This window comes from Ranitomeya imitator, chromosome 1 (assembly GCF_032444005.1).
Source record: "Ranitomeya imitator isolate aRanImi1 chromosome 1, aRanImi1.pri, whole genome shotgun sequence".
NCBI lineage: Eukaryota > Metazoa > Chordata > Amphibia > Anura > Dendrobatidae > Ranitomeya > Ranitomeya imitator.
The window spans coordinates 422,018,256-422,044,166 of NC_091282.1; the positions used below are offsets into that span (position 1 = coordinate 422,018,256).

Genomic DNA, 25,911 nt, shown 5'->3' on the forward strand with positions numbered 1-25,911 from the left:
GCTGAAGGTTGAGCTGTGAGTTTTGCTTGGTTGGTTATCTAAAATACAGGGGAACCCAGTTTTTTTATTTAGTTACAGCACAATAGCCAGCTAATGAATGCACTCATCAGCGGCTTCTGCTCTCGCTGTTATACCTCTGATCACAGCTGAAGGCTCACATGACAGCGTGACGGGCAGCCAAACCCGAACAGTAACACGGACTTCCTGATGAAGTCCGTACCCGAAAAGTAGGTGTTCGGTATGGACACTGAATTTTACTGTTCGGGTTCACCCATCTCTATTCCTCACCTTTCCGCAAAGATGCTGCTAATCCATTTGTCCCATGACAGGTCTAGCTCTGCTACATCTAGATGGCAGGCTGCATGGTTGTATGTTGCGACCATACAGCCTGTCATCCAGCAGAGACACCGCGAGAGAAAGTTCTCCTGCTCGCGGTGCCATCAGACAGATTCTGGGAGTTCACAACCAATAAACTCAATTCACCTATGTGACGTCAGCGCAAGCGGTGGGAAATTTTCAAATGGCGCTCACGCTGACGTCAGAAAGGTGAAGCGAGTCAGATGAGACATGACTCAGATGAAACCGCGAGGGATCCGTTCACTATAATGAGGCAGCAGAGTTACTCTGGAATCCATCTGTCATCTGTTCAGAGGTGTTCTTTTCAGAAGTGCACAAAACTGTGGTCATTCGCGTCCACAATGCCTCTATCTGCCTCATTATAGGGAATCTTCCGTCAGGGGCTCCGTCTGAATCACGTATTTCTGATATTTACATGGAAACCCAGATGTAAGCACCCAGCGCAGGATATATGTGCGCCGAGCCTTACTGAGATCTTTGGAAGGCAAGAATGAAAAAATTCAACAGCATGTGAAGAATTGGTTTTATTTTTTTTCACCATTCTTCATGCGGTGTAAGCAATTACACTTTATTCTTCAGTTGGTGCGATTACAGCAATACCAGATTTATATCGGGTTTTTATGTTTGACTACTATCACACACTAAAATAAGCTTTTTATTGCAAAAACTAGTTTTTGCGTTGCCATATTTAGATAGTTATAATTTTTCCATATTTTGGCCAACAGAGTCATGTGAGAGCTTGTATTTTGCAGAATGAGTTGATGTTTTTATTGGTACCATTTTCGGGCACACGACATTTTTTTGATCACTTTCTATTAATATTTTCGTGAGGTAGAATTAACCGTTCAGTGCGTGGTAAAATCGGTTAGGCAACTTTATTAGTCAGTACAATTACAATGATACAACATTTATATAGTTTTTTTTTCATGTTTTGGCACTTTTACACAAAAATTATTTTATAGAAAAAATAATTATTTTTGCATTGCCTATTCTGAGAGCTATAGTTTTTTATTTTTCCGCTGATGAAGCTGTCTGGTGGCTTGTTTTTTGAGGGACAAAATTAAGTTTTCAACGGTACCATTTACATTCTTCTTTTTGATAACGTTTTAGTGCACTTTTTGTTTGTATTTTTTTTTTTTTACGGTGTTCACTGAAAGGGTTAACTAGTGGGTCATTTTTATAGAGCAGGCCGTTCTGGACACGTCAATACCAAACGTGTACTTTTATTTTTTTAGATAAATGTATTTATTAGATTCATATTTTTTCTTTTTTTGTTCTCTATCTGGGGAATTTTCTCGTTAATTTTTTTTTTACATTGTCTCACTATAGGATATCATTCTTATACTGAGATTGCTGATCTGATACTCTGCAATGCAAAGCATCATATCAGCGTCTGACAGGCAATGACGAGGTGTGTCAGCTCCTGCTCTTAGCAGGCACTAACAAGCAACCTTCCCAGAAGGATCCCGACGCCATCTTGCGGCCGGTGGTCACCATGAAGACCATGAGCACAATGCGATCACATCGCCTTGTGCTGATTTGAGCAGACAGAGAGCATAGTATTTCTGCGACGCTCCTTGATGTCGCTGTCACTATTGACAGCGGCATCACAGGAGTTAAATGTCCGCAATCGGTGCTCACAGAGCGGACACCCACACCCAATCGCCGCAGTGCTCCCGGGGAGGCCACACCGTACATATACTTCAGAGCAGTATATGTACAGCACATGTCGGGAAGGGGTTAATATGTCTCAAAACTTTAGCACTTAATGTGCGTTTTTTATTCTCTTAAAAAAAAATTTTGGGACCCTGTTGACTATTTACAACAAAACTTTTGATGGTTCTGAGATCACACCCCAATAACTTACCGTATATACTCGAGTATAAGCCGACCCCCCTAATTTTGCCACAAAAAACTGGGATGCTCCCTATAAAGATGTGCAATATATAATGCTCTATACCGTTCAGTATGGCCCCATAGATGCTCCATATAAAGATGTGCCATATATAATGTTCTGCACCGTTGATTATTGCCCCATATAAAGCTGTGCCCCATATAATGCTCTGCACCGTTCATTATGGCCCCATAGATGCTCCATATAAAGTTGTGCCATATATAATGCTCTGCACCGTTCATTATGGCCCCATAGATGCTCCATATAAAACTGTGCCATATATAATGCTCTGCACCGTTCATTATTGCCCCATAGATGCTCCATATAAAGCTGTGCCCCATATAATGCTCTGCACCGTTCATTATGGCCCCATAGATGCTCCATAGAAAGCTGTGCCATATATAATGCTCTGCACCGTTCATTATTGCCCCATAGATGCTCCATATAAAGCTATGCAATATATAACGCTGCTGCTGCAGTAAAAAAAAAAAAAAAAGACATACCTCTTTTGCTGCCCGCAGCTCCTCAGCGTCCCGTCTCGGCGTCTCTCCGCACTGACTGTTCAGGCAGAGGGCGGCACGCACACTAGTACGTCATCGCGCCCTCTGACCTGCACAGTCACTGTAAGAGGACGGGAAGACGGAGCGGCGCCAGGCGGGTGGAACATGGACAGGTAAATATAAGATACTTACCTGCTCCCGGCGTCCCTGGCTCCTTTTCCCTGACAGATGGACTTCGGGTGCCGCAGCCTCTTCCTCTGTCAGCGGTCACCGTTACCGCTCATTAGAGGAATGAATATGCGGCTCCACCCCTATGGGAGTGGAGTCCATATTCATAACTTTAATGAGCGTTACCATGTGACCGCTGAACATGGGAAGAGCTGCGGCACCCGAAGACCATGGGACAGGCAGGGAAAGCGCCAGGAGGGTCGGAAGCAGGTGAGTATGCGACAGTCCTCTCTCCCCCTCACCCGCCGACCATGACTCGAGTATAAGCCGAGAGGGGCACTTTCAGCCCAAAAATTTGGGCTGAAAATCTCGGCTTATACTCGAGTATATACGGTAATTTCAAGAGGGCTGCATTCCTCTGTACGACTTGCGCACTGTATAATCGTATATACAACCCCTGGCAAAAATTATGGAATCACCGGCCTTGGAGGATGTTCATTCAGTTGCTTAATTTTGTAGAAAAAAAGCAAAATCACAGACATGGCACAAAAATAAAGTCATTTCAAATGGCAACTTTCTGGCTTTAAGAAACACTAAAAGAAATCAAGAACAAAAAATGTGGTAGTCAGTAATGATTACTTTTTTAACCAAGCATAGGGGAAAAATTATGGAAATTACTCAATTCTGAGGAAAAAATTATGGAATCATGAAAAACAAACAAAAAAACACTCCAAAACATCAGTAGTATTTTGTTGCACCACCTCTGGCTTTTATAACAGCTTGCAGTCTCTGAGGCATGGACTTAATGAGTGTCAAACAGTCTTCTTCATCAATCTGGCTCCAACTTTCTCTGATTGCTGTTGCCAGATCAACTTTGCAGGTTGGAGCCTTGTCATGGACCATTTTCTTCAACTTCCACCAAAGATTTTCAATTGGATTGAGATCCGGACCATTTGCAGGCCATGACATTGACGTTATGTGTCTTTTTTCAAGGAATGTTTTCACAGTTTTTCCTCTAAGGCAGGATGCATTATGATTTTGAAAAATGATTTCATCACCCCCAAATATCCTTTCAGCTGATGGGATAAAAAAAAGTGTCCAAAATATCAACAGTGCCTTTACCTGACATGCAGTCCCATATCGTCAATGACTGTGGAAATTTGCATGTTCTCTTCAGGCAGTCATCTTTATAATTATCATTGGAACGGCCCAAACAAAAGTTCCAGCATCATCACCTTGCCCAATGCAGATTCGCGATTCATCACTGAATATGACTTTCATCCACTCATCCACAGTCCACGATTGCTTTTCCTTAGCCCATTGTAAACTTGTCTTTTTTTCTGTTTAGGTGTGAATGATGGCTTTCATTTAGCTTTTCTGTATGTAAATCCCATTTCCTTTAGGCAGCTTCTTACAGTTCTGTCACAGACGTTGACTCCAGTTTCCACCCATTCTTTCCTCATTTGTTTTGTTGTTCATTTCCTGTTTTGGAGACATATTGCTTTAAGTTTTCGGTCTTGACGCTTCGATGTCTTCCTTGGTCTACCAGTATGTTTGCCTTTAACAACCTTCCCATGTTGTTTGTATTTGGTCCAGATTTTAGACACAGCTGACGGAACAACCAACATCTTTTGCAACATTGTGTGATGATTTACCCTTTTAAGAGTTTGATAGTCCTCTCCTTTGTTTCAATTTACATCTCTCCTGCTGGAGCCATGATTCATGTCAGTCCACGTGGTGCAACAGCTCTCCAAGGTGTGATCACTCCTTTTTAAATGCAGACTAACAAGCAGATCCAATTGGATGCACGTGTTATTTTTGGGTATGAAAATTTAAAGGATGATTCCATAATTTTTTCCTCCGAACTGAGTGATTCCATAATTTTTCCCTTATGCTTTGTTAAAAAAAAGTACCGTATTTTCCGGCATATAAGACAACTTTTTAACCCCTGAAAATCATCTCAAAAGTCGGGGGTCATCTTATACGCCGGGTACGGCATGTGCAGGGAGCGGTCCTGTATGGTTTCCAGGGTCTGAAGGAGAGGAGACTATATTCATGTAAAAAAATAAAATAAAAAAATATGGGATATACTTACCCTCCGATGGCCCCCCGGCTCTCAGCGGTGCAAGCGGCGGCCTCCGTTCCTAAGGATGCATTGAGCAAAGGACCTTCGATGACGTCACGGTACCGCGACATCATCGAAGGTCCTTCGCTCAACGCATCCTTAGGAACGGAGGCCGCCGCTTGCACCGCTGAGAGCCGGGGGGCCATCGGAGGGTAAGTAAATCCCATATTTTTTATTTTTATTCATTTTTTTTCCCTCTCCTCCAGACCCTAGGAACCTTCCGTACCACACACGCCGTATAAGATGACTGGGCGTTTAAGATGACCCCGTCTTATACGGCGAGTATATCCCAACCTCCATATTTTATATGGAAAAGTTGGGGGTCATCTTATACACCAGAAAATACGGTAACCATTACTGACTACCACATTTTTTGTTCTTGATTTCTGTTAGTATTTTTTAAAGCCAGAAAGTTGTAATTTGAAATGACTTTAGTTTTGTGCAATGTCTGTGATCTGCCCTTTTTCTACAAAATAAAATAACTGAATGAACATCCTCCAAGGTTGGTGATTCCATAATTTTTGCCAGGGGTTGTATGCAAGTTGTCATTCGAAACAGAAAGAAACACGCACTCATATAGCTTTATAGATCGACAAAGAAAATCTTACATTTTGGAAGAAAGAGAAAAAAAATAAAGTGCAAAAATCAAAATTGGTCACAGTGGCAAGCAGGTTGAATAGATACAGAGCTCCAGAATACCTACATAGCGTTCAGTTCAGGTCAGTGGGGCGCTAACTTCATGTTATTTTTTAGTTCAATGTATATAGCATGCAGTAAGCGCCCTCTAGTGGTAGACAAAATGTTACGCTTCTAACTATATTTATGGAAGGAATTTAGAGCTTCTTTATTAAATATTTGACCACTATATATTGTGAAATTAATCAGCACATGCCTGGACACAAAAAATGACATTGGGTTAGAAAATAGATAATGAATAGTGTTGAACGAATATACTCGTTACTCGAGATTTCCCGAGCATGCTCGGGTGTCCTCAGAGTATTTGTAAGTACTCGGAGATTTAATTTTCCTCACCGCAGCTGAATGATTTACATCTGTTAGCCAGCATAAGTACATGTGGGGATTCCCTAACAACCAGGCAACCCCCACATGTACTTATACTGGCTAACAGATGTAAATCATTCAGCTGCAGCAAGAAAAACTAAATCTCCGAGCACTAAAAAATACTCGGAGGACCCCCGAGCGTGCTCGAGAAATCTCGAGTAACGAGTATATTCGCTCATCACTAATAATGACTTCAGGATAAGACCGATGGCAGGTCGAAACGTCGCATCTATGGCAGAATAAAGATGCTTTGGGGATTTTTTTTTTACCTGATTTTGGACGCCAATTGTTTTATTAATGACTTTAGGATAATCCGCTTTAATAATGTGTGCATGTGTCATAAGGCTGTTGCATCATTAGAATACAAGATCCATTTAAAGACCATTTATTATATGCAAAAAGTTAAATACAAACAAGGTCTGATTGTCAAATAATTAAAAAAAACATTTAATTGATGTTAAAAGTTTTGGGGGGGTTTTTTCAGTCACTTAAAATATTTTGATCATGAAGATTTATTAGGTGAAGAGTGGATGAAAATTAAAGACACTTATCAAAGTTGGATGTTGTCAGACGCTGAACAAAACAAAGAAACATTTAGAGTAGCATACAAAAGTCAAGTGCAGGCAAAGGATAACCAAATGACCTCCTATTAGGTGGACGCGGGTAACAAACATGGAATGGATTCATTTTCTTCCAGGGATACAGTATTATAAGGCATTTTGCATAATGTTACAGAAATACTGGGCCTCCTTTATCATAACCGCCTAACAGAAAACCCTAGTCTTGTTTCCGACCACCACCACAAGGCAGGTTTCTTTGGACCAGCACTGAGGTCCTAATGGCTGAAGAACAAGGGCGGCTTTTCTATTAGACAGTTTTGATAATGTTCTCCCGCTGACTCTTTGCATAGCTTGGGAGCTCTTCAGATGAAGATGTGCAAGGCATTGCGGGATTTCTAGAGGAACCATCGCGCAGACGACTAGTCAGAGTCTTCATCATCAAGGTATTCTTCTGCGTTGCTGGACGATCGTACAATGTCTACAAAAACAAAGGTGAAGGATGAAGAGATCCATAACATCTCGAGATATATACTAAGCAGAGGATGCATGAACTCAACATGGTTTCTCCTTTTATAGTAAAACAGGCAGATTGTGTCCACGTGTTGGTAAAATGACCAACATATGCCTGACAGTAATAGGTAAAAAATAGAGTATGCTTCTGGCCACTGAGTAGACATACTGAGCCACATGTGTTCCACAATTCTGGGCGCAGATTCTGAGTGCTGTACTTCTACCCACAAAGACCCCCAAGTATGGTTCTGAACAGGACTTTCCATTGGAAAGGATACCGTGCTCCTGGCATTATAGAGACAAAGGCCAACTTCAGTGGTATATTTAACGCTACTCCTGACCGCCATGGTTAATTCTCATTTTTGCCATTTTGTTTTTTAACTCCGCTTATTCCAAATATCATAACTTTCTTATTTCTCGGTCACGTAACCATACAATGTCTTGTTTATTGTGGGACAAGTTATAGTTTTGAATGACAATTCATTTTACTATATAATTTACTGAAAAATTGGAAAAAATGCCAAGCCTGGTGAAAAGAAAATACACAATACCACATTATTTTTTTTTTTTTTTTTGCAGTGCTGTAAAAATTACCTGGAAACAGGATTCTACAGCTCAGTGCCACTATGGCAAAACCAATCTAGTTTTTCCCATTATTTTAGCAGTAAAAAAAATAATCTGAAATTAGTATATTATAAAAAAATTTAAAAAAAAAGTTATGTTGCCATTGTTCTTAGGTGCATAACTGTTTTTCTGTCGATGGTGCTGTGTGAAACCTTGTTTTTTATGTGGCAAGCCAATTTTTTTTTGTACTATTTTGGTGTAGATATAATGCTTTTATTGTATAGTATTTTAGGGAAATGTGCTTTTTTTCTTTGCAGTACCGCCTTTACCGTATGGATTAAATAATTTTAAGTCTTGATAGATTGGACTTTTACAGACAACAATTTTTTTTTTTTTTTAAGATCTTTATTTTGAAAAGAGGGAAGAGCGAGTGATCCAACTGTTTATTTTTTCTCTCTTTACTTCTGTAGTCTCTGCAGAGGGCTTGAACCTGCAAAACATCCTATTGTTTGTACTGTATAAGGGCAGCACAGTGGTTTAGTGGATAGCACTGCAGCCTTGCACTGCTAGAGTCCTGGGTTCAAATCCCACCAAGGACAACATCTGCAAGGAGTTTGTATGTTCTCTCTGTGTTTGCGTGGGTTTTTTCTGGTTTCCTCCCACATTCCAAAGACATACTGATAGGGAATTTAGATTGTGAGCCCCAACGGGGACAGTGATGATAATGTGTGCAAACTGTAAAGCGCTTCGGAATATGTTAGCGCTATATAAAAATAAAAATTATTATTACTGTATATTACAATACATTTGTACTTCAGTATGTAGCTAAAACTTATATATATGCCGCTGCCACAGATGAAGCTAGCAGCATAAATCAAAGTTTTGCTGCTATTATAGGCAGCTGCCGGCTGTATAACACAGCCTGAGCCCAGTATCTGCCAAACATGATGAAGACATGGCGAACCGCGTGTAGAGGCGCCAGGCTGGGATCCTCTCGCTCTTATCTTGTCAGAACTAGCCTAACACATGCATCTTATATCTTTGTTCTGCACAGTACGCACCTTACTTTATCATGACACAATACATTTGATCTTGTTCTGACATTTACCACCTCACATGAGGCCGTTACATAATGCCTGGGTTTCATGTGTGGGTGCCAGAATTAACCATGACTGTTGATAAACGAAATGAAATGAACGGCACTAGAGGCAAACTAGTTCTCATGGAATAAGACTCAAATGAAAAGCCGAACTGCAGGTGTCACGAAGCTGAAGGGTACAAGGTGCTCTGCATATCAAGCATATAGCTTGATATTTTTATATCGGTAAAACGATAAGACCAATGGCTACAAGATTTAAAGAACACTATAATTCGATTGTGACAGGCAAAGGCTGTTTAAGGTTGATCCAGAATATGAAGGAGAAACATAATTCCAATCCTAATTTGCTCAGTTTCGCTGGTCTCGAGATTGAAAAATATCCTCCGCAAGGAGGAGATCAAAATAAACTGCTATTAAGAAAAGAAGCCAGATGGATTTTAAACGCTAATGCGCAAGGTCCGATCGGCCTTAATGATCGTTTAGATATGGCAGTATTTTTATAACAAACGAGGTTAAAAGGTAAATAAAACCAGATATATAAAATAGTTCTGGAATCATATGTTTAGGATTATAATTCTGCAAATAGATATGATTACTTATTATAAATATATGTTTTTTGCACAGATCACATTATATTTCACAGCAATTTGTTATGTATGTTGTTGTACGCACGTCAGGAATCCTAAGGAAATGACGTGAAGGTAATCAATCACCTGGACCCGTTGAAGCACTTAGTGTGCGAAACGGCCGTCGTCCTGTCTCCAATACCGCACCCTCACATGTACCTGATGTTTTAATGGATGTATAATCATTCTACTATTTTACTCCAATAAAGAACACGAATGCTCAGCATAAAGACGGGTGAGTGCCGCATATTTTTTTCTTTTTTGCTTTAACCATGACTGTGTTCACATTAACTCTTTACGGCTGCACTGTTGATGCACACTGATTAATTGCCTGACGACAATTTACTTTATTTGCGATTAGCATCTATTTGCAATATAACAGACAGGGCTTCACGCTTTGAACAAACTTACTTGCCTTACATATCTGTACTCCGGCTATACTTTCCATTACGGATCCCTTAATTATTCCTGCTTTGGTAGTGATACTCTGTTCAGACTTGTTTTTAATGTGTTAATAATGCTAATAAAACTTATCTTCTGGTTGAATAAACTCTTTGATCCCCTGTTGCTTTAATTATGCTTACTGGGGTCCCTTGTGTTTATACTGCTTTTTAAGTTTCGACCTTCTATTTTCCTTACTTATTTTGGGAAACCTGTTGCCAAATATGTATGTTAAAATACCTGCAATTAATGTAGGTTAAGAGGTTAAATATATACAACTGATTTTGTAATAGGGTTCATTATAAATTTTGGATCGTTAGGCTAACGTATAGTCTATTACTTGGAGGGCTGTTTTCTATTAGCTGATTGAATTAATAATCTATTTAAAGGGAACCGGTCAGCAGGATTTTACCAAGGTAACTACATGCATTGTCAGGTTGGCAGTTGTTAAACTGATTAAAATGATACCTGGAGCGAATAAATCCACCTTGTGGTTCTTGTGTAATCAGTGTTAGAAGTTTTCAGTTAATGAGGTGCCCATGCTCCGGAGGGGGACTGTAGCCAGAGTCTTATCTTCCTGCTCTAAGCCAGAGAAACCAAGGAAAGACCTGCCCACTGGCAGCCTTGAAGTACAAACATGTTCCTCATCATAGAGAGAGACACACACAGACAGCTTGTGCTTAGGGGCGGCCTGTGGACAGGTTTAGTCTTGGTTTCTCTAGCCTAAAGCAGGAAGAGAAGACTCTGCCTACACAGTCCCGCCCCAGAACACAAACAGTCTATTTATGATGAGGAACATGTTTGTGCTTCGGGGCAGGTCTCATCTTGGTTTCTCTGGCTTACAGCAGGAAGATAAGACTCTGTCCTACAGTCCTGCCCCGAAGCACAGGCATACCATTAACTAAAAACTTCTAGCACTGATTACACAAGAACCACAAGATGGATTTCTTCACTCCAGGTATCATTTTAATCAGTTTAACACTGCCAACCTGACAGTGTCTGTAGGTTACTTCGCAAAATCCTGCTGACAAGTTCGTTTTAAGTTGTAAATAATTAGAAAGGTAGGGACATAATATTCTATAAGCATTCTTCTTTCACAGCTCAACACTACCTGATCTGATTAACCGTTTCATGACCGGAGGTATTTTCATTTTTGCGTTTTCGTTTTTTGCTCCCCTAATTTCCAGAGCCATAACTTTTTTATTTTTTGGTCAATATAGCCATGTGAGGGCTTGATGTTTGTGAGAAGAGTTGTACTTTTGAACAACACCATTGGTTTTAACATATCGTGTCCAGGAAACAGGAACAAAAATTCCAAGTGTGGTGAAATTGCAAAAAAAAGTGCAATCCCACAGTTTTTTTTGTTGTTTTGCTTTTGTACTATGTTCACTAAATTCTAAAACTGACCTGCCACTATCATTCTCCAGGCCATTAACCCCTTACCAACCTCCGCCGAACTATTATTGCGGAGGTCGGATCCCCTGCTTTGATGTGGGCTTCGGCGGTGAGCCCACATCAAAGCCGGGACATGTCAGCTGTTTTGAACAGCTGACATGTGCCAGCAATAGCGGCAGGTGAAATTGCGATTCACCCGCCGCTATTAACTAGTTAAATGCCACTGTCAAATGCTGACAGCGGAATTTAACCGAAGCTTCCGACCGCGCGGCCAGAAATGCTCGCATCGCCGATCCCTGTCACATGATCGGGGGTCAGCGATGCGTCGGCATAGTAACCAGAGGTCTCCTTGAGACCTCTATGGTTACTGATGCCGGCTTGCTGTGAGTGCCACCCTGTGGTCGGCGCCCATAGCAAGCCTGCAATTCAGCTACATAAGAGTGATCTGATGATCGCCGCTATGTAGCTGAGCCGATCAGGCTATGCCAGCTTCTAGCCTCCCATGGAGGCTATTGAAGAATGGCAAAAGTAAAAAAAAAAAAAAAAAAATGAAAAAAAAATAAAAATAATAATAATAATAATAATAATAATAAATAATATATAATATATATATATATATTTCGCCCCATTCAAAATAAAACAAACAAAAAAATCAACCATACACATATTTGGTATCGCCGCGTTCAGAATCGCCCAATCTATCAATAAGAAAAAGGATTAACCTGATCGCTAAGCAAAATAGCGAGAAAAAAATTCGAAAAAGCCACAATTACGTTTTTTTTGGTCACCGACATTGCATTAAAAAAAATAACGGGCGATCAAAAGAACGTATCTGCACAAAAGTGGTATCATTAAAAATATCAGCTTGGCACACAAAAAGTAAGCCCTTATCTGATCCAAGATCACGAAAAATGGAGACGCTACGGGTATCGGAAAATGGCGCAATTTCTTTTTTTTTTTTAGCAAAGTTTGGAATTTTTTTTTACCACTTTAATAAAACGTAACCTAGACATGTTTGGTGTGTATGAACTCGTAATGACCTGGAGAATCATAATGGCAGGTCAGTTTAAGCATTTAGTAAACCTAGCAAAAAAGCCAAACAAAAAACAAGTGTTGGATTGCACTTTTTTTGCAATTTCACCGCACTTGGATTTTTTTTCCATTTTCTAGTACACGACATGCTAAAACCAATGATGTCATTGCAACTTATCCCACAAAAATCAAGCCCTCACAAGGCCATATTGACGGAAAAATAAAAAGTTATGGCTCTGGGAAGGAGGGGAGCGAAAAACGAGAACGCAAAAACGGCAGAGGGCAAGGTATTGGAGGGGTTAAAGGGACTCTGTCACCCCCAAAATCGTATATGAGGTAAGCCCACTGGCATCAGGGGCTTATCTACAGCATTCTGTAATGCCACCGATGTATCCTGAAAGATAAGAAAAACAGGTTATATTATGCTCACCCACGGGCGGTCCCGCTGCAGTCCGGTCGGCGTCGCGGTCCGGTCCGGGGCCTCCTATCTTCTTACAATGATGTCCTCTTCTTGTCTTCACGCCGCAGCTCCAGCGCAGGCAAACTTTGTCTGCCCTCATGAGAGCAGAGCAAAGTACTGCAGTGCACAGGTGCTGGGAAAGGTCAGAGAGGCCCGTCACCTGCAAACTGCAGTACTGTGCTCTGCCCTCATCAGGGCAGACAAAGTGTGCCGGAGCCGCAGCAAGAAGACAAGAAGAGGACACCATCGTAAGAAGATAGGAGGCCCCGAACCGTGACGCCCATCGGACCCAGACCACAGCAGGAATGCCCCTGGGTGAGTATAATCTAACCTCTTTTTCTCATCTTTCAGGATACATCGGGGGCTTATCTACAGCATTACAGAATGCTGTAGATAAGCCCCTGATGATGGTGGGCTTACCTCATATACGATTTTGGGGTTGACAGGTTCCCTTTAAGAGTTCATAGAAACCAAATATGTCTAGGTTCTTTTTTTATCTAAGTTGTGAAAAAAAATTCCAAACTGTTTTCGATACCCGTAGCGTCTCCATTTTTCTTGATCTTGGGTTGGGTGAGGGCTTATTTTTTGTGCGCCGTTTTTAATTATACGATTTTGGTGCAGATACAATCGTTTGATCGCCCGTTATTGCATTTTAATGCAATGTCACGGCAACAAAAAAAAAAAACGTAATTCTGACGTTTTGACTTTTTTTTCCTCGCTATGCCGTTTAGCGATCAGGTTAATCTTTTTTTGGTATTGATAGGTTGCGGTGATACCAAATATGTGGATGTTTAATTTTTTTATGGTTTTATTTTTAATGGGGTGAAAGGGGGGTGATTTGAACTTTTATATTTTTAAAAACTTATTTTTTTTTTTTTTTTAACTTCTGGCATGCTTAAATAGCCTCCATGTAACTAGGAGCTGCCTTAACCCGATTGGCTCTGCTACATACAGGTGATGATCAGAAGCTCACACCAAAGGGAGGGTGTCCAACATCGGCGTATTATTACAGCCATTGTCGGAAATGAGTTAAAGGAGAATTCCCATCTTGAATAGTAGCAAACACATCCATTTAGAAATGTAGTATAGTTTTTCTGACTCGCTATTCCCCCATATGCAGGGCATTGCAGAAGCTTAGGTATGCATGGTTACGACCACCAACAGCTTGCTGTCGCTATATGAGTGGTTGGAACCATGCATACCTAAGCAACTGCAATGCTCTGCACATGGGGTAAGCAACATAGCTAATCGGAAGAAAAATGCTGCATTTCCAATTGGAGGCATTTGCCATCATTAATACACCTACTACATATTGGCATAGGATCTTGGAAATGGGAATACCCCATTAACTGTGAATCAAGTACTGCGATATAAAGAAGCTGTAGAACCCAAAATAGGCAATATTTTTCATGAAACTTATCTGCAAAACAGCTTTTTACCTAAAAACACATGATTGGCCAAGATTTTTAGGTATAACGTTGCGCAGACAGATGTTAGCTTAACCCTATAGGAAGTTATTAAACACACTGCAAGCAGTCAATCTTTTCAGGATTCCACTTCACTTTCAGTGCACAGAAATCGCTCAAAAGGACGAGCATATGCATTTTTATGTAACAACCACTTTTGGACGTGTTCAGTCTTTTTGGTGTAGTTTAAATGCTTCAGGTTTCTAAAAACTGTTTTCTGCTCGGACGACATTCTGTTCTTCACAATAAAAGTCAATGGGAAAGAAGTTTAGAACAAGACCACACATTTTTTTTGGGGGGGGAGGGGGGGTGTTTCGCCATCGATTTTGCTTAAAAAAATTGCTAAGGCTACTTTCACACATCAGGTTTTTCTGTTTCAGGCACAATCCGGCCAATTTTTGAAAAAATTGATCCGTCGCAAAAAGTGCAAAAAGTGAAAGACTGATGCGACGGATCAGTTTTTCTGCTGGATCGTTTTTTTTGTTTTTAACCTGGGGATAACTTCCTGTTCCAGGGTAGAGGAGAGAGGAGAGAGGAAGGTGAGGAGGAGAGATTTTCCAGAATAGCAAAATGAATGATTTGTGTAGAAAACTGGATACGGCCGCCGGATTCGGCCAAGTTTTTTTTCCCAGATCAGTCGCTGTGCGGTTTTCCGACGGACAGAAAACACGTTCCTCTGGATGTTTTCTCCGTCCGCCAGAAAACTAATTTTTGACGGATCTGGCAAAAAACGGATGAAACGTTAGGACATCAGGCGCAATCCAGCGCTAATACAACTCTATGAAAAAAAAAAACGGATCCGGCTGGAAAAAAAATGGATCAGTTTTTTGAAAAATTCGCCGGATTGTGCCTGATGCCAGAAACCTGATGTGTGAAAGTAGCCTAACTGTTTCTTCTTTATTCCATGGGAGTGAAAAAAACTAGAAAATGATAGTTAAAAAAAAAATCATGGACGTCTTTTGGAGCACTTTGCCATCAATTTGGCTTAAATAAAACACTAGCAGTTCAGTTATTATTCAAGGAAGTAAAAATGAACTCAGGAGCTTCAGGGAAAAAACGCTAGTTTCCAGAAGAGTCTTCTGCTTGAAACTCTCACTAAGCTTGCCTTAGTTTAAAAAAAAGACGTGTGCACATATCCTTAGTAGTTTTGGGTCGCTGGAGCGGTTTTTTAATACATTTTCCCATAGACGTCTCTACAGGACTGCAAAAATGCATGGGAAAAAAAGCCACAAAAGAAGTAAAGAAAATCATGAAGAATTGTGATTAGTGGCATCTGTACCACAGGAAAACTTTGGAGGTTGAAAAAGGAAGAACATGAATTTTAAAATGTTAACCACCTTTTTAAGAACATAAATCATTGAAAAATGTTTACGTACCTTGTCCCTGTCTCCTTTTAAGCAGTGAGGCACATTGTGCATTAGTGGCCATATCCAAGGCCAATTTTTTCTCATTATTCCTTAAATCTGTCCTTGCTCCTATAAAAACAATTCATGCATATCAGAGGACAGAGGAGGCTTAAACCAGTCCGAGCTCCGCTCATGGTCACTTTACAATTTGTTTTCTTTAACTCTTTCTCTGCCAGTGAAATTTTCAACATTTTGCCCCTCTGTTGGCCAATTTTCACATTTTGCAAAAAGTACATAAAAAAAAAATTCATACCGAATTGGAAAAGTAGATACCTGGCAGACTGATGTATAATTGCATTAAGATGCTTATGTGGATAAAGTGCATAGTGGCAGTTTGACAAAATGTAATTTTTCATAAAAATGCTTAAAAGTTCTTAATTGTGGCTAAAAGTCTGACCCAAGCAGAAAAATAGATGCACAATAATGTGTTCCTTATGTTGCGAACACACTTCTAACATTAACAAGTGGTAAATTGACTTCTGAAGATACTTGAAAAATAATATTAAAAATATTTCCACATGTATTCTATTTTCTTTAACACCACGTTAAATGTAATGAAAATTAAATAGTGAATGGATAGTACCAAAATAGATTAGGCAAAAATGAATAGAAATCATAGAATAGAATCTCCAAGAGTTGGATGGTACTAATATCCTGTTGGTGAATAAACTATAAAGCTTTATGTGGGACCCCATTATACTGTATGGAGTACTATGTGGGGCCCCATTATACTGTATGGAGAACTATGGGGCCCTATTACACTGTATGTAGAACTATGGGGCCCTATTATACTGTATGTAGAACTATGGGGCCCTATTATACTGTATGTAGAACTATGGGGCCCTATTATACTGTATGTAGAGCTATGTGGCCCTATTATACTGTATGTAGAACTATGGGGCCCTATTATACTGTATGTAGAACTATGGGGCCCTATTATACTGTATGTAGAACTATGGGGCCCTATTATACTGTATGTAGAGCTATGTGGCCCTATTATACTGTATGTAGAACTATGGGGCCCTATTATACTGTATGTAGAACTATGGGGCCCTATTATACTGTATGTAGAGCTATGTGGCCCTATTATACTGTATGGAGGAGTATGTGGAGCCCATTATACTGTAAGGAGGGCCATGTGGGGATTACAATTGGAGAATTATACTGTGATGGGGGGTCACAATTCTTTGTCAGGGAATTGTGAAGGGCGATACAGTAGGGTCATCATACCGTGTGTATGGCAGAATTCACTGTGGGGGTATCATACTGTGTTTCGGGCACTTTTGTTGGCAAAACAAAATACTTTATCTGTATTATTCAAAGCTTTTTATCCTCTGTTAATACATATTTAAGTATTGGGCCATAAGCTTTTTACTGTTCTTATACAATGTATATGAATCCAATATTTTATTCTAACATCTACTTATTATAATCTACTTTGTTCATGGGACAACCCTTTAACCCCTTCAAGACGCAGCCTTTTTTGTTTTTGCGCTTTCGTTTTTCACTCCCTTCCTTCCCAGAGCTATAACTTTTTTTTATTTTTCCGTCAACATGGTCATGTGAAGGCTTATTTTTTGCAGGACGAGTTGTACTTTTGAACACCACCATTGGTTCTACCATGTCTTTTACTAGAAAACGGGGAAAAAATTCCAAGTGTGGTGAGTAAAAAAAGTGCTATCCCACACTTGTTTTTTGCTTGGTTCTTTTTCTAGCTTCAATAAATGCTAAATCTGATATTATAATTATCCAGGAAATTACGAGTTCATAGACACCAAAGATGTCTAGGTTATTTTTTTTACCTAAGTGGCGAAAAAAAAAATTCAAAACGTTGCTAAAAAAAAAAAAAAAAAAAAATTCTGATACCCATAGCGTCTCCATTTTTCATGATCTGGGGTCGGGTGAGGGCTTATTTTTTGCGTGCCAAGCTGACGGTTTTTAATAATACCACTTTTGTGCACATACGTTTTTTTGATCACCCGTTATTGCATTTTAATGCAATGTCATGGCGACCAAAAAAACGTAATTCTGGCGTTTTTGAATTTTTTTCTCGCTACGCTGTTTAGCGATCAGGCTAATGCTTCTTTTTATTAACATACATAGTAACATAGTAACATAGTTAGTAAGGCCGAAAAAAGACATTTGTCCATCCAGTTCAGCCTATATTCCATCATAATAAATCCCCAGATCTATGTCCTTCTACAGAACCTAATTGTATGATACAATATTGTTCTGCTCCAGGAAGACATCCAGGCCTCTCTTGAACCCCTCGACTGAGTTCGCCATCACCACCTCCTCAGGCAAGCAATTCCAGATTCTCACTGCCCTAACAGTAAAGAATCCTCTTCTATGTTGGTGGAAAAACCTTCTCTCCTCCAGACGCAAAGAATGCCCCCTTGTGCCCGTCACCTTCCTTGGTATAAACAGATCCTCAGCGAGATATTTGTATTGTCCCCTTATATACTTATACATGGTTATTAGATCGCCCCTCAGTCGTTTTTTTTCTAGACTAAATAATCCTAATTTCGCTAATCTATCTGGGTATTGTAGTTCTCCCATCCCCTTTATTAATTTTGTTGCCCTCCTTTGTACTCTCTCTAGTTCCATTATATCCTTCCTGAGCACCGGTGCCCCGGTGTATCTATTGATAAATTGGGCAATTCTGAACGCAGCGATACCAAATATGTGTAGGTTTGATTTTTTTTTATTGTTTTATTTAGGATGGGGTGAAAGGGGGGTGATTTAAACGTTTATTTTTTTTATTATTTTTATATTTTTAAAAACATTTTTTTTTTACTTGTGCCATGCTTCAATAGCCTCCATGGGAAGCTAGAAGCTGGCACAACTCGATCGGCTCTGCTACATAGCAGCGATCATCAGATCGCTGCTATGCATCTGAAATGCAGGCTGAAATGCAGGCTTGCTATGAGCGCTGACCACAGGGGGCGCTCACAGCAGGCCGGCATCAGTAACCATAGAGGTCTCAAGAAACTCTATGGCAGGGGTCCCCAACTCCAGGCCTCGAGGGCCGCCAACAGTGCAGTTTTTCAGGATTTCTTTAGTATTGCATCGGTGGTAATGTGATCATCTGCACAGGTGATGATTCCAACCCCTGTGCAATACTAAGGAAATCCTGAAAACCTGCACTGTTGGCAGCCCTCGAGGCATGGAGTTGGGGACCACTGCTCTATGGTTACTGTCCTGACACATTGCCGACCCCCGATCATATGACGGGGGTCGGCGATGCGCTCATTTCCGGTCGCGTAGCCGGAAGTGGTAGTTAAATGCCGTTGTCAGCGTTTGACAGCGGCATTTAACAAGTTAATAGCAGCGGGTGAATCGCGATTTCACCCGCCGCTATTGCGTGCACGTGTCAGCTGTACAAAACAGCTGACATTTCGCGACTTTGGTGTGGGCTCACCGACAGAGCCCACATCAAAGGGGGAGACACGACATGCGCTGCACTAGTATGGCGCATGTCGTGAAGGGGTTAAGTTTGTTTCCATATGAAAAATAGGGATTTGTGTGTACTCACCATAAAATCCTTTTCTCCGAGCCATTCATTGGGGGACACAGATCATGGGTGTATGCTGCTGCCACTAGGAGGCTGACACTAAGTGATACAAAGAAAGTTAGCTCCTCCCCTGCAGTATACACCCTCCTGCTGGCTTTCTCGGTGGAAAAGCAGTAGGAGATCAATAACAACATGTCACATTATATATATGAGAGTATAGCATGTCAAATTATAAAACAAGCACAAGCTAATAGGGTGGGAGCTGTGTCCCCCAATGAATGGCTCGGAGAAAAGGATTTTACAGTGAGTACACAAAAATCCCTATTTCTCCTACGCCTCATTGGGGGACACAGACCGTGGGACGTCCCAAAGCAGTCCCTGGGTGGGGACATCATCAGATCAGGCCCTGTGTAACCGCTACTTACAAGTGCGACACGGCGGCCTGCAGAGTACACTTGCCCAGACTCACATCTGTGGAAGTGTGGGAATTATAGTGCTTAAAGAATGCATGTTGACTGGACGAACCCGCAAGCTTGCAGGCGTGCTGTGCCGACGCCTGGTGCCTAGAATCCAAGAAACCTCGATAGGCTGACAACTAACACGGAAGGATTCCTGGATGGTTTAACAAATCTACCAAGCTAACATGGCCGATGAAACGGCTAAACCCTTCCTGTAACAGTCAGGAAGCAGTCCTCTTACAGTGAGGTAGCCCAAATAAAGTGTCCAACCTTCGGAAGGACGCCGTCCTCGAGACATACCTACTCAGAGCACTCACCACGTCCAGAATATGGGGAACCCATTCAGTTATGTGGACTGGTGCCGAAAGATGAGGAAAGAACAATGCCCTCATAAAATGTGGGAATATAATACCACCTTGGTAACAAGGGACGGGGATGGCCTGTGGGCAACCTTGCCTTGATGGTAATAAGGGAAAAAAATCTGAAAGAACAGTGCGGCTAGCTCCGAAGACTCGTCAGGATGAGGAGAAGGAAAAAAAGGGGCGACTCCCAGGATCATTAAGGTCCCAAAGATCTAACGGTATGCGATAGGGAAGAACCACATGTGAAGACTGCCTGCGAGGATGTTCATATTTGCAGTTTTGTTGCAATAAGATGGAAAAACACTAGTTCCGCAAACGAGAAAACCTGACATCGTCAGTGCGGATCTCCCAGGATCATTGGGGCCCTTCCTGCTTCCGAAAAGATCTAAGAAGTAGTGGAAGAGGGGATAAGGAAACTGGTACCATGGAAGAACCAGAGAATGCACTGCGATGGCTTTGGACCTGGAGGCCGAACCCAGAACTTAGAATACATTGGCGTTCAGTCTGGATGCCATCCGACCTACATCTGGAGTGCTCCAGAAAAGACAGATCTGATGGAAGACTTCTGGGTGAAGTTCCCACTCACATGAGGCGGGACCCTGACAGCGTCTGCCGCCCAGAGTTCTACTCCTGAGATGTAGTGTGCCGAGATCACCAAATGATAGATCGTGGCCCAACAGAGAATGTGAGGTACCTCGGCCATGACGCCTGACCGTGGGTACCTGCTAGATGATTGACGTATGGCACAGACGTGTGATTGTCCGATTGAATCGGATGGGGTGACACGCCAGAAGGTAGTGGACCTGTTGTAGAACTAGCTGTACCATTCGGATCCCCAGAACAATGATCAGGAGGAGAGGACTGGCATCGGTAGTCACTAATAACCATTGAACCGGGAGAAAGAATCTTCCGTGGATGAGGAAGAAGCTCAGAGACTACCCTCTGAAAGCCTGAATAACCTGCAGAAAGCGAGGAAAGAAAACTGCTTCCAATGTTGTCACCAATTTTTCTCAGAACACTCCTAGCAAATCGAATAGAGTGAGGGGATGAGTGAACAAGAGCGCAAACTCCCTGTTGAAGGGCCACAGCCTTGTCTCAAGGGAGAATCACCAACCTTCTGGAAGAATCCAGGATCATCCTCAAAAAGGATATCTGCTGGGCTGGAAATGAGGAAAAACTTGTCTAAATTTAGCTGCCAGCCCAGAGAGAGATATAGACGACTCAGCGCCGGGCTGAAAGAGCGGCTAGAAAGTCGACCAGATAGGGCAGGACGACCATGCCTCTAGGGTACAAGAGGAACATGACAGCCCTATAACCCTTGTGAACACTCTGGGTGCGGTAGCAAGACCGAATGACAAGGTCGTGATTTGAAAATGCTGTTCGCGAAAGGGAAAGTGAAGGAATTTTGAAGAGGGAAAAACATAGGAATGTGAAGGTAAGCATCCCGAATGTCGGTGGATGCCAGAAACCCAACCTTTTTTCCATTGAAGTAAAGGCTGAGTGAGGGAACTCCATCCGAAGAAGGGGGACCTTGTCAGGCTTGGTAGAAGTTTGAGGTTCAGGGTCGGTCTTACTTTTCAGTCCCCATTTTGGAACCAAAATCCCTTAGATCTAGACTGTCCTGGACAACTGATCCAAATTAAAATACCGTATATACTCGAGTATAAGCCGACCCCCCTAATTTTGCCACAAAAAAATGGGAAAACTTATTGACTCGAGTATAAGGGTGGAAAATGCAGCAGCTACCGGTGAATTTCAAAAATAAAAATAGATGCTCCATACCGTTCATTATGGCCCCATAGATGCTCCACATAAAGCTGCCCCATATAGAATGCTATGCACTGTTCATTATGGCCCCATACATGCTCCATATAAAGCTGTGCCATATAGAATGCTCTGCACCGTTCAGTATAGCCCCATAGATGCTCCACATAAAGCTGCCCCATATAGAATGCTCTGCACCGTTCATTATGGCCCCATAGATACCTCCATATAAATCTGTGCAATATAGAATGCTGCTGCAAAAAAAAACGAACAAAAAAAAAAACGACATACTCACCTCTCTTGCTTGCAGCTCCTCAGCGTCCCGTCTCGGCGTCTCTCCGCACTGACTGTTCAGGCAGAGGGCGGCGCGCACACTAGTACGTCATCACGCCCTCTGACCTGAACAGTCAGAGCCAGAGGACGGGAAGACGGAGCGGCGCCTGGCGTGTGGAACGCGGACAGGTAACTATGACATACTTACCTGCTCCCGGCATCCCTGGCTCCTTCCCCCGGACAGCTGGTCTCCGGGTGCCGCAGCCTCTTCCTCTGTCAGCAGTCACCGTTACCGTTCATTAGAGAAATTAATATGCGGCTCCACCCCTATGGGAGTGGAGTCCATATTCATAACTTTAATGAGCGGTACCATGTGACCGCTAAACAGGGGAAGAGCTGCGGCACCGAAGACCGTGGGACAGGCAGGGGGAGCGCCGGGACTAGGCGAGTATGCGACACGCTCTCTCCCCCTCACCCGCCGACCCCACCGCCGACCATGACTCGAGTATAAGCCGAGAGGGGCACTTTCAGCCCAAAAATTTGGGCTGAAAATCTCGGCTTATACTAGAGTATATGCGGTAGTTAAGGTCTCTGACCAAGAGACCATTACTCTCGCAACACATGCGGCTAAGGGAGGGTAGAGTGCTGAACTGGAGGCCGCAAGACGGGACGAACTAGATTTGCTATCTGACAGTCCGTTGTATTTTTAATTGATGACCCATCGGGTAGGGATACTGGTAGGGATGCCACAGGAGATTCTACCTGGTTAATATGCCCAGTGGCAGAATGCGCGGCTGCATGCAGAAGGAGGAAAAACTGTCTCTTACTATCGCCGCTCTCTTTTGACTGTGCGGAGTTAAAATGATGAACCCTCGATCCAGGATCCTCTTAATAGGGAAGTGGAGAGGGATCGTCCGCCTTCTTGCATCATCTGCTAAATAGTGGAGATGCAGATGGGGTGTTTGGACGCCAAAAGGGAGCCTCTGTACATCCACAGAGTTAAGGTCCCTGGGTGGACAGGGCTGGTTGTCTGGCGTTAGGCCTGGCTGTTGAAGAGGATACATGAAGGCGTGTGCTAGTCTATTGCTGGTGTGGGGAGATCGGTGTCCTTTTAAAGGACCCGTCGTCCTTATGAATCAGACCAGGCATGGCATTTCAAGTCTTAGGTGGGTATACGTGGAGGGAACACCCCGTGTGTTTGCATATTGGCTGAAAAAGGATACCACGCTTGCAGAGGTTTCAGTCCAGTGGATCGCTTATCCGGACCGTTCCCTGTCCGGGTGAATGGTAGATGCTCTCTGTGAGGGAGTTTAGTTTCCTCATGAGGGACACTGCGTGATCTAGAGTAGAACCGAAGTCCTCGTCAATCTACAGAGATTGGTTAATGATATAAATAGGCGAATCCATCCTTTTCTGAAGTTCTGGTGAGTCCAGAACCAAGGCAATATCGATCCATATTCAGAGACTTGTTCTCAGCAAATCATTGGTGAGGGATCAGGAAATGAAACTTCCTTTTTCTAGGCGCGTGTACGTTTCTAGACGCCTGTACGTTTCTAGAGTACTTGCGGCCCCTGCTAGCTGACAGCTTGCATGAAGGAAAGAGACCATCTATATATCGGTCCTGCGAGCACTCCGAGCCACAGAGGGTTCAAGGAGGGATTCAATCTTGTGTCAGAGAATCCATGGGTTGCGGCAGTGACGAAGCCCACTCAGGGAACTAGGTACTCTGGGATAAGCTGGGATTGGCGGCGGAGGGCTCCTGAGCTCATTTAGGGTGACCGGGTTCAGACTGGTCATGTGCCCCTAAGACCAGGGCATTCCTGTTCATGTGCCCTTAAGACCAAGGAATGCTGGTCATGTGCCCTTAAGGCCAGGAAATACTGGTCATGTGCTTTTAAGACCAGGTAATACTGGTCATGCGCCTTTAAAACCAGGTAATACGGGTCATGTGCCTTTAAGACCAGGGAAAACTGGTCATGCGCCTTTAAGACCAGGAATACTGGTCATGTGCCTTTAAGACCAGGAATACTGGTCATGTGCCTTTAAGACCAGGAATACTGGTCATGTGCCTTTAACCCCTTTCTGACCTCGTATGGGATAGTACGTCCGAGGTCAGAAGCCCCGCTTTGATGCGGGCTCCAGCGGTGAGCCCGCATCAAAGCCGGGACATGTCAGCTGTTTTGAACAGCTGACATGTGCCCGTAATAGGCGCGGGCAGAATCGCGATCTGCCCGCGCCTATTAACTAGTTAAATGCCGCTGTCAAACGCAGACAGTGGCATTTAACTACCGCATCCGGCCGGGCGGCCGGAAATGACGGCATCGCTGACCCCCGTCACATGATCGGAGGTCGGCGATGCTTCAGTATTGTAACCATAGATGTCCTTGAGACCTCTATGGTTACTGATCCCCGGCAGCTGTGAGCGCCACCCTGTGGTCAGCGCTCACAGCACACCTGATTTTCTGCTACATAGCAGCGAACAGCAGATCGCTGCTATGTAGCAGAGCCGATCGTACTGTGCCTGCTTCTAGCCTCCCTTGGAGGCCATTGAAGCATGGCAAAAGTAAAAAAAAAAAAAAAGTTACAAAAAATGTGAGAAAAATAGGAAAAATATAAAAGTTTAAAATCACCCCCCTTTCGCCCCAATCAAAATAATTCAATAAAAAAAAACAAATCTACACATATTTGGTATCGCCGCGTTCAGAATCGCCCGAACTATCAATTAAAAAAAGCATTAACCCGATCGCTAAACAGCGTAGCGAGAAAAAAATTCGAAACGCCAGAATTACGTTTTTTTGGTCGCGCGAAATTGCATTAAAATGCAATAACGGGCGATCAAAAGAACGTATCTGCACCAAAATTCTATCATTAAAAACGTCATCTCGGCACGCAAAAAATAAGCCCTCAACCGACCCCAGATCATGAAAAATGGATACTCGTACTGACCTGGAGAATCATAATGGCAGGTCAGTTTTAGCATTTAGAAAACCTAGCAAAAAAGCCAAACAAAAAACAAGTGTGGGACTGCACTTTTTTGCAATTTCACCGCACTTGGAATTTTTTTCCCATTTTCTAGTACACGACATGCTAAAACAAATGATGTCGTTCAAAAGTACAACTCTTCCCGCAAAAAATAAGCCCTCACGTGGCCATATTGACGGAAAAATAAAGTTATGGCTCTGGGAAGAAGGGGAGTGAAAAACGAACACGGAAAAACAAAAAATCCCAAGGTCATGAAGAGGTTAAGACCAGGAATACTGGTCATGCGCCTTTAAGACCAGGAATACTGGTTATGCTCCTTTAAGACCAGGTAATAGTGGTCATGCACCTTTAAGACCAGGAATGGTCTTGTACCTTTAAGACCAGGGAATAAGGGTCAAGGCAGGGGATACTAGTCATGTTAAGCACAGGGGGGAGATGCAGCGGAAGAGAGCAGTACTTCCTTACCCGGATGCAGAGTCGTTGTGCCCCTTTAATACAAGACCACAAGACCATTGCGTGTGTGTGTGTGTGTGTGTGTGTGTGTGTGTGTGTGTGTGTGTGTGTGTGTGTGTGTGCCGGCAGGGTGGACCAAGATGGCTACTGGGAGTTGCAGAGGTGGTAAAGTCTCGCAGAGAGCAAGAGGCGGCAATTTGGGGGCGGGGCCACATACATCATGTGGGCGGAGCCTCGTGACTTCCATGAATAGGCCCAAGCCGGGGCCTAAATTTCTGCAGCCGGCGTGAGCAATACCAGCGTTGCTGAGGGAAGCGATCGCTCCCGTGCCAGGGAAAAAGCGCCAGAAAAGGTGGGCAGAGCTGCCTGCGGGCGCGGCTTCTGGGATGCGGTCTACACATCAGCCGAAGCGGGGGGCTAAATTTTTGCAGCCGGCCGGA

The 25,911-nt window shown here is 42.7% G+C and overlaps 1 protein-coding gene across 1 annotated transcript in view; it reads right to left on the minus strand.

Moving 5' to 3' along the window:
* Positions 1 to 6,475: 6,475 nt before the first annotated feature.
* Positions 6,476 to 25,911, minus strand: part of OSTF1 (osteoclast stimulating factor 1) — a 68,651-nt gene continuing 49,215 nt past the window's right edge. The window contains exons 9-10 of the mRNA XM_069763195.1: positions 15,636 to 15,734; positions 6,476 to 7,144 (exon numbers count right to left, since the gene is read on the minus strand). Of these exons, the coding sequence (XP_069619296.1) occupies positions 7,086 to 7,144; positions 15,636 to 15,734 (158 nt within the window). The 3' untranslated portion in view covers positions 6,476 to 7,085. The remainder of the gene's footprint in view (positions 7,145 to 15,635; positions 15,735 to 25,911) is intronic.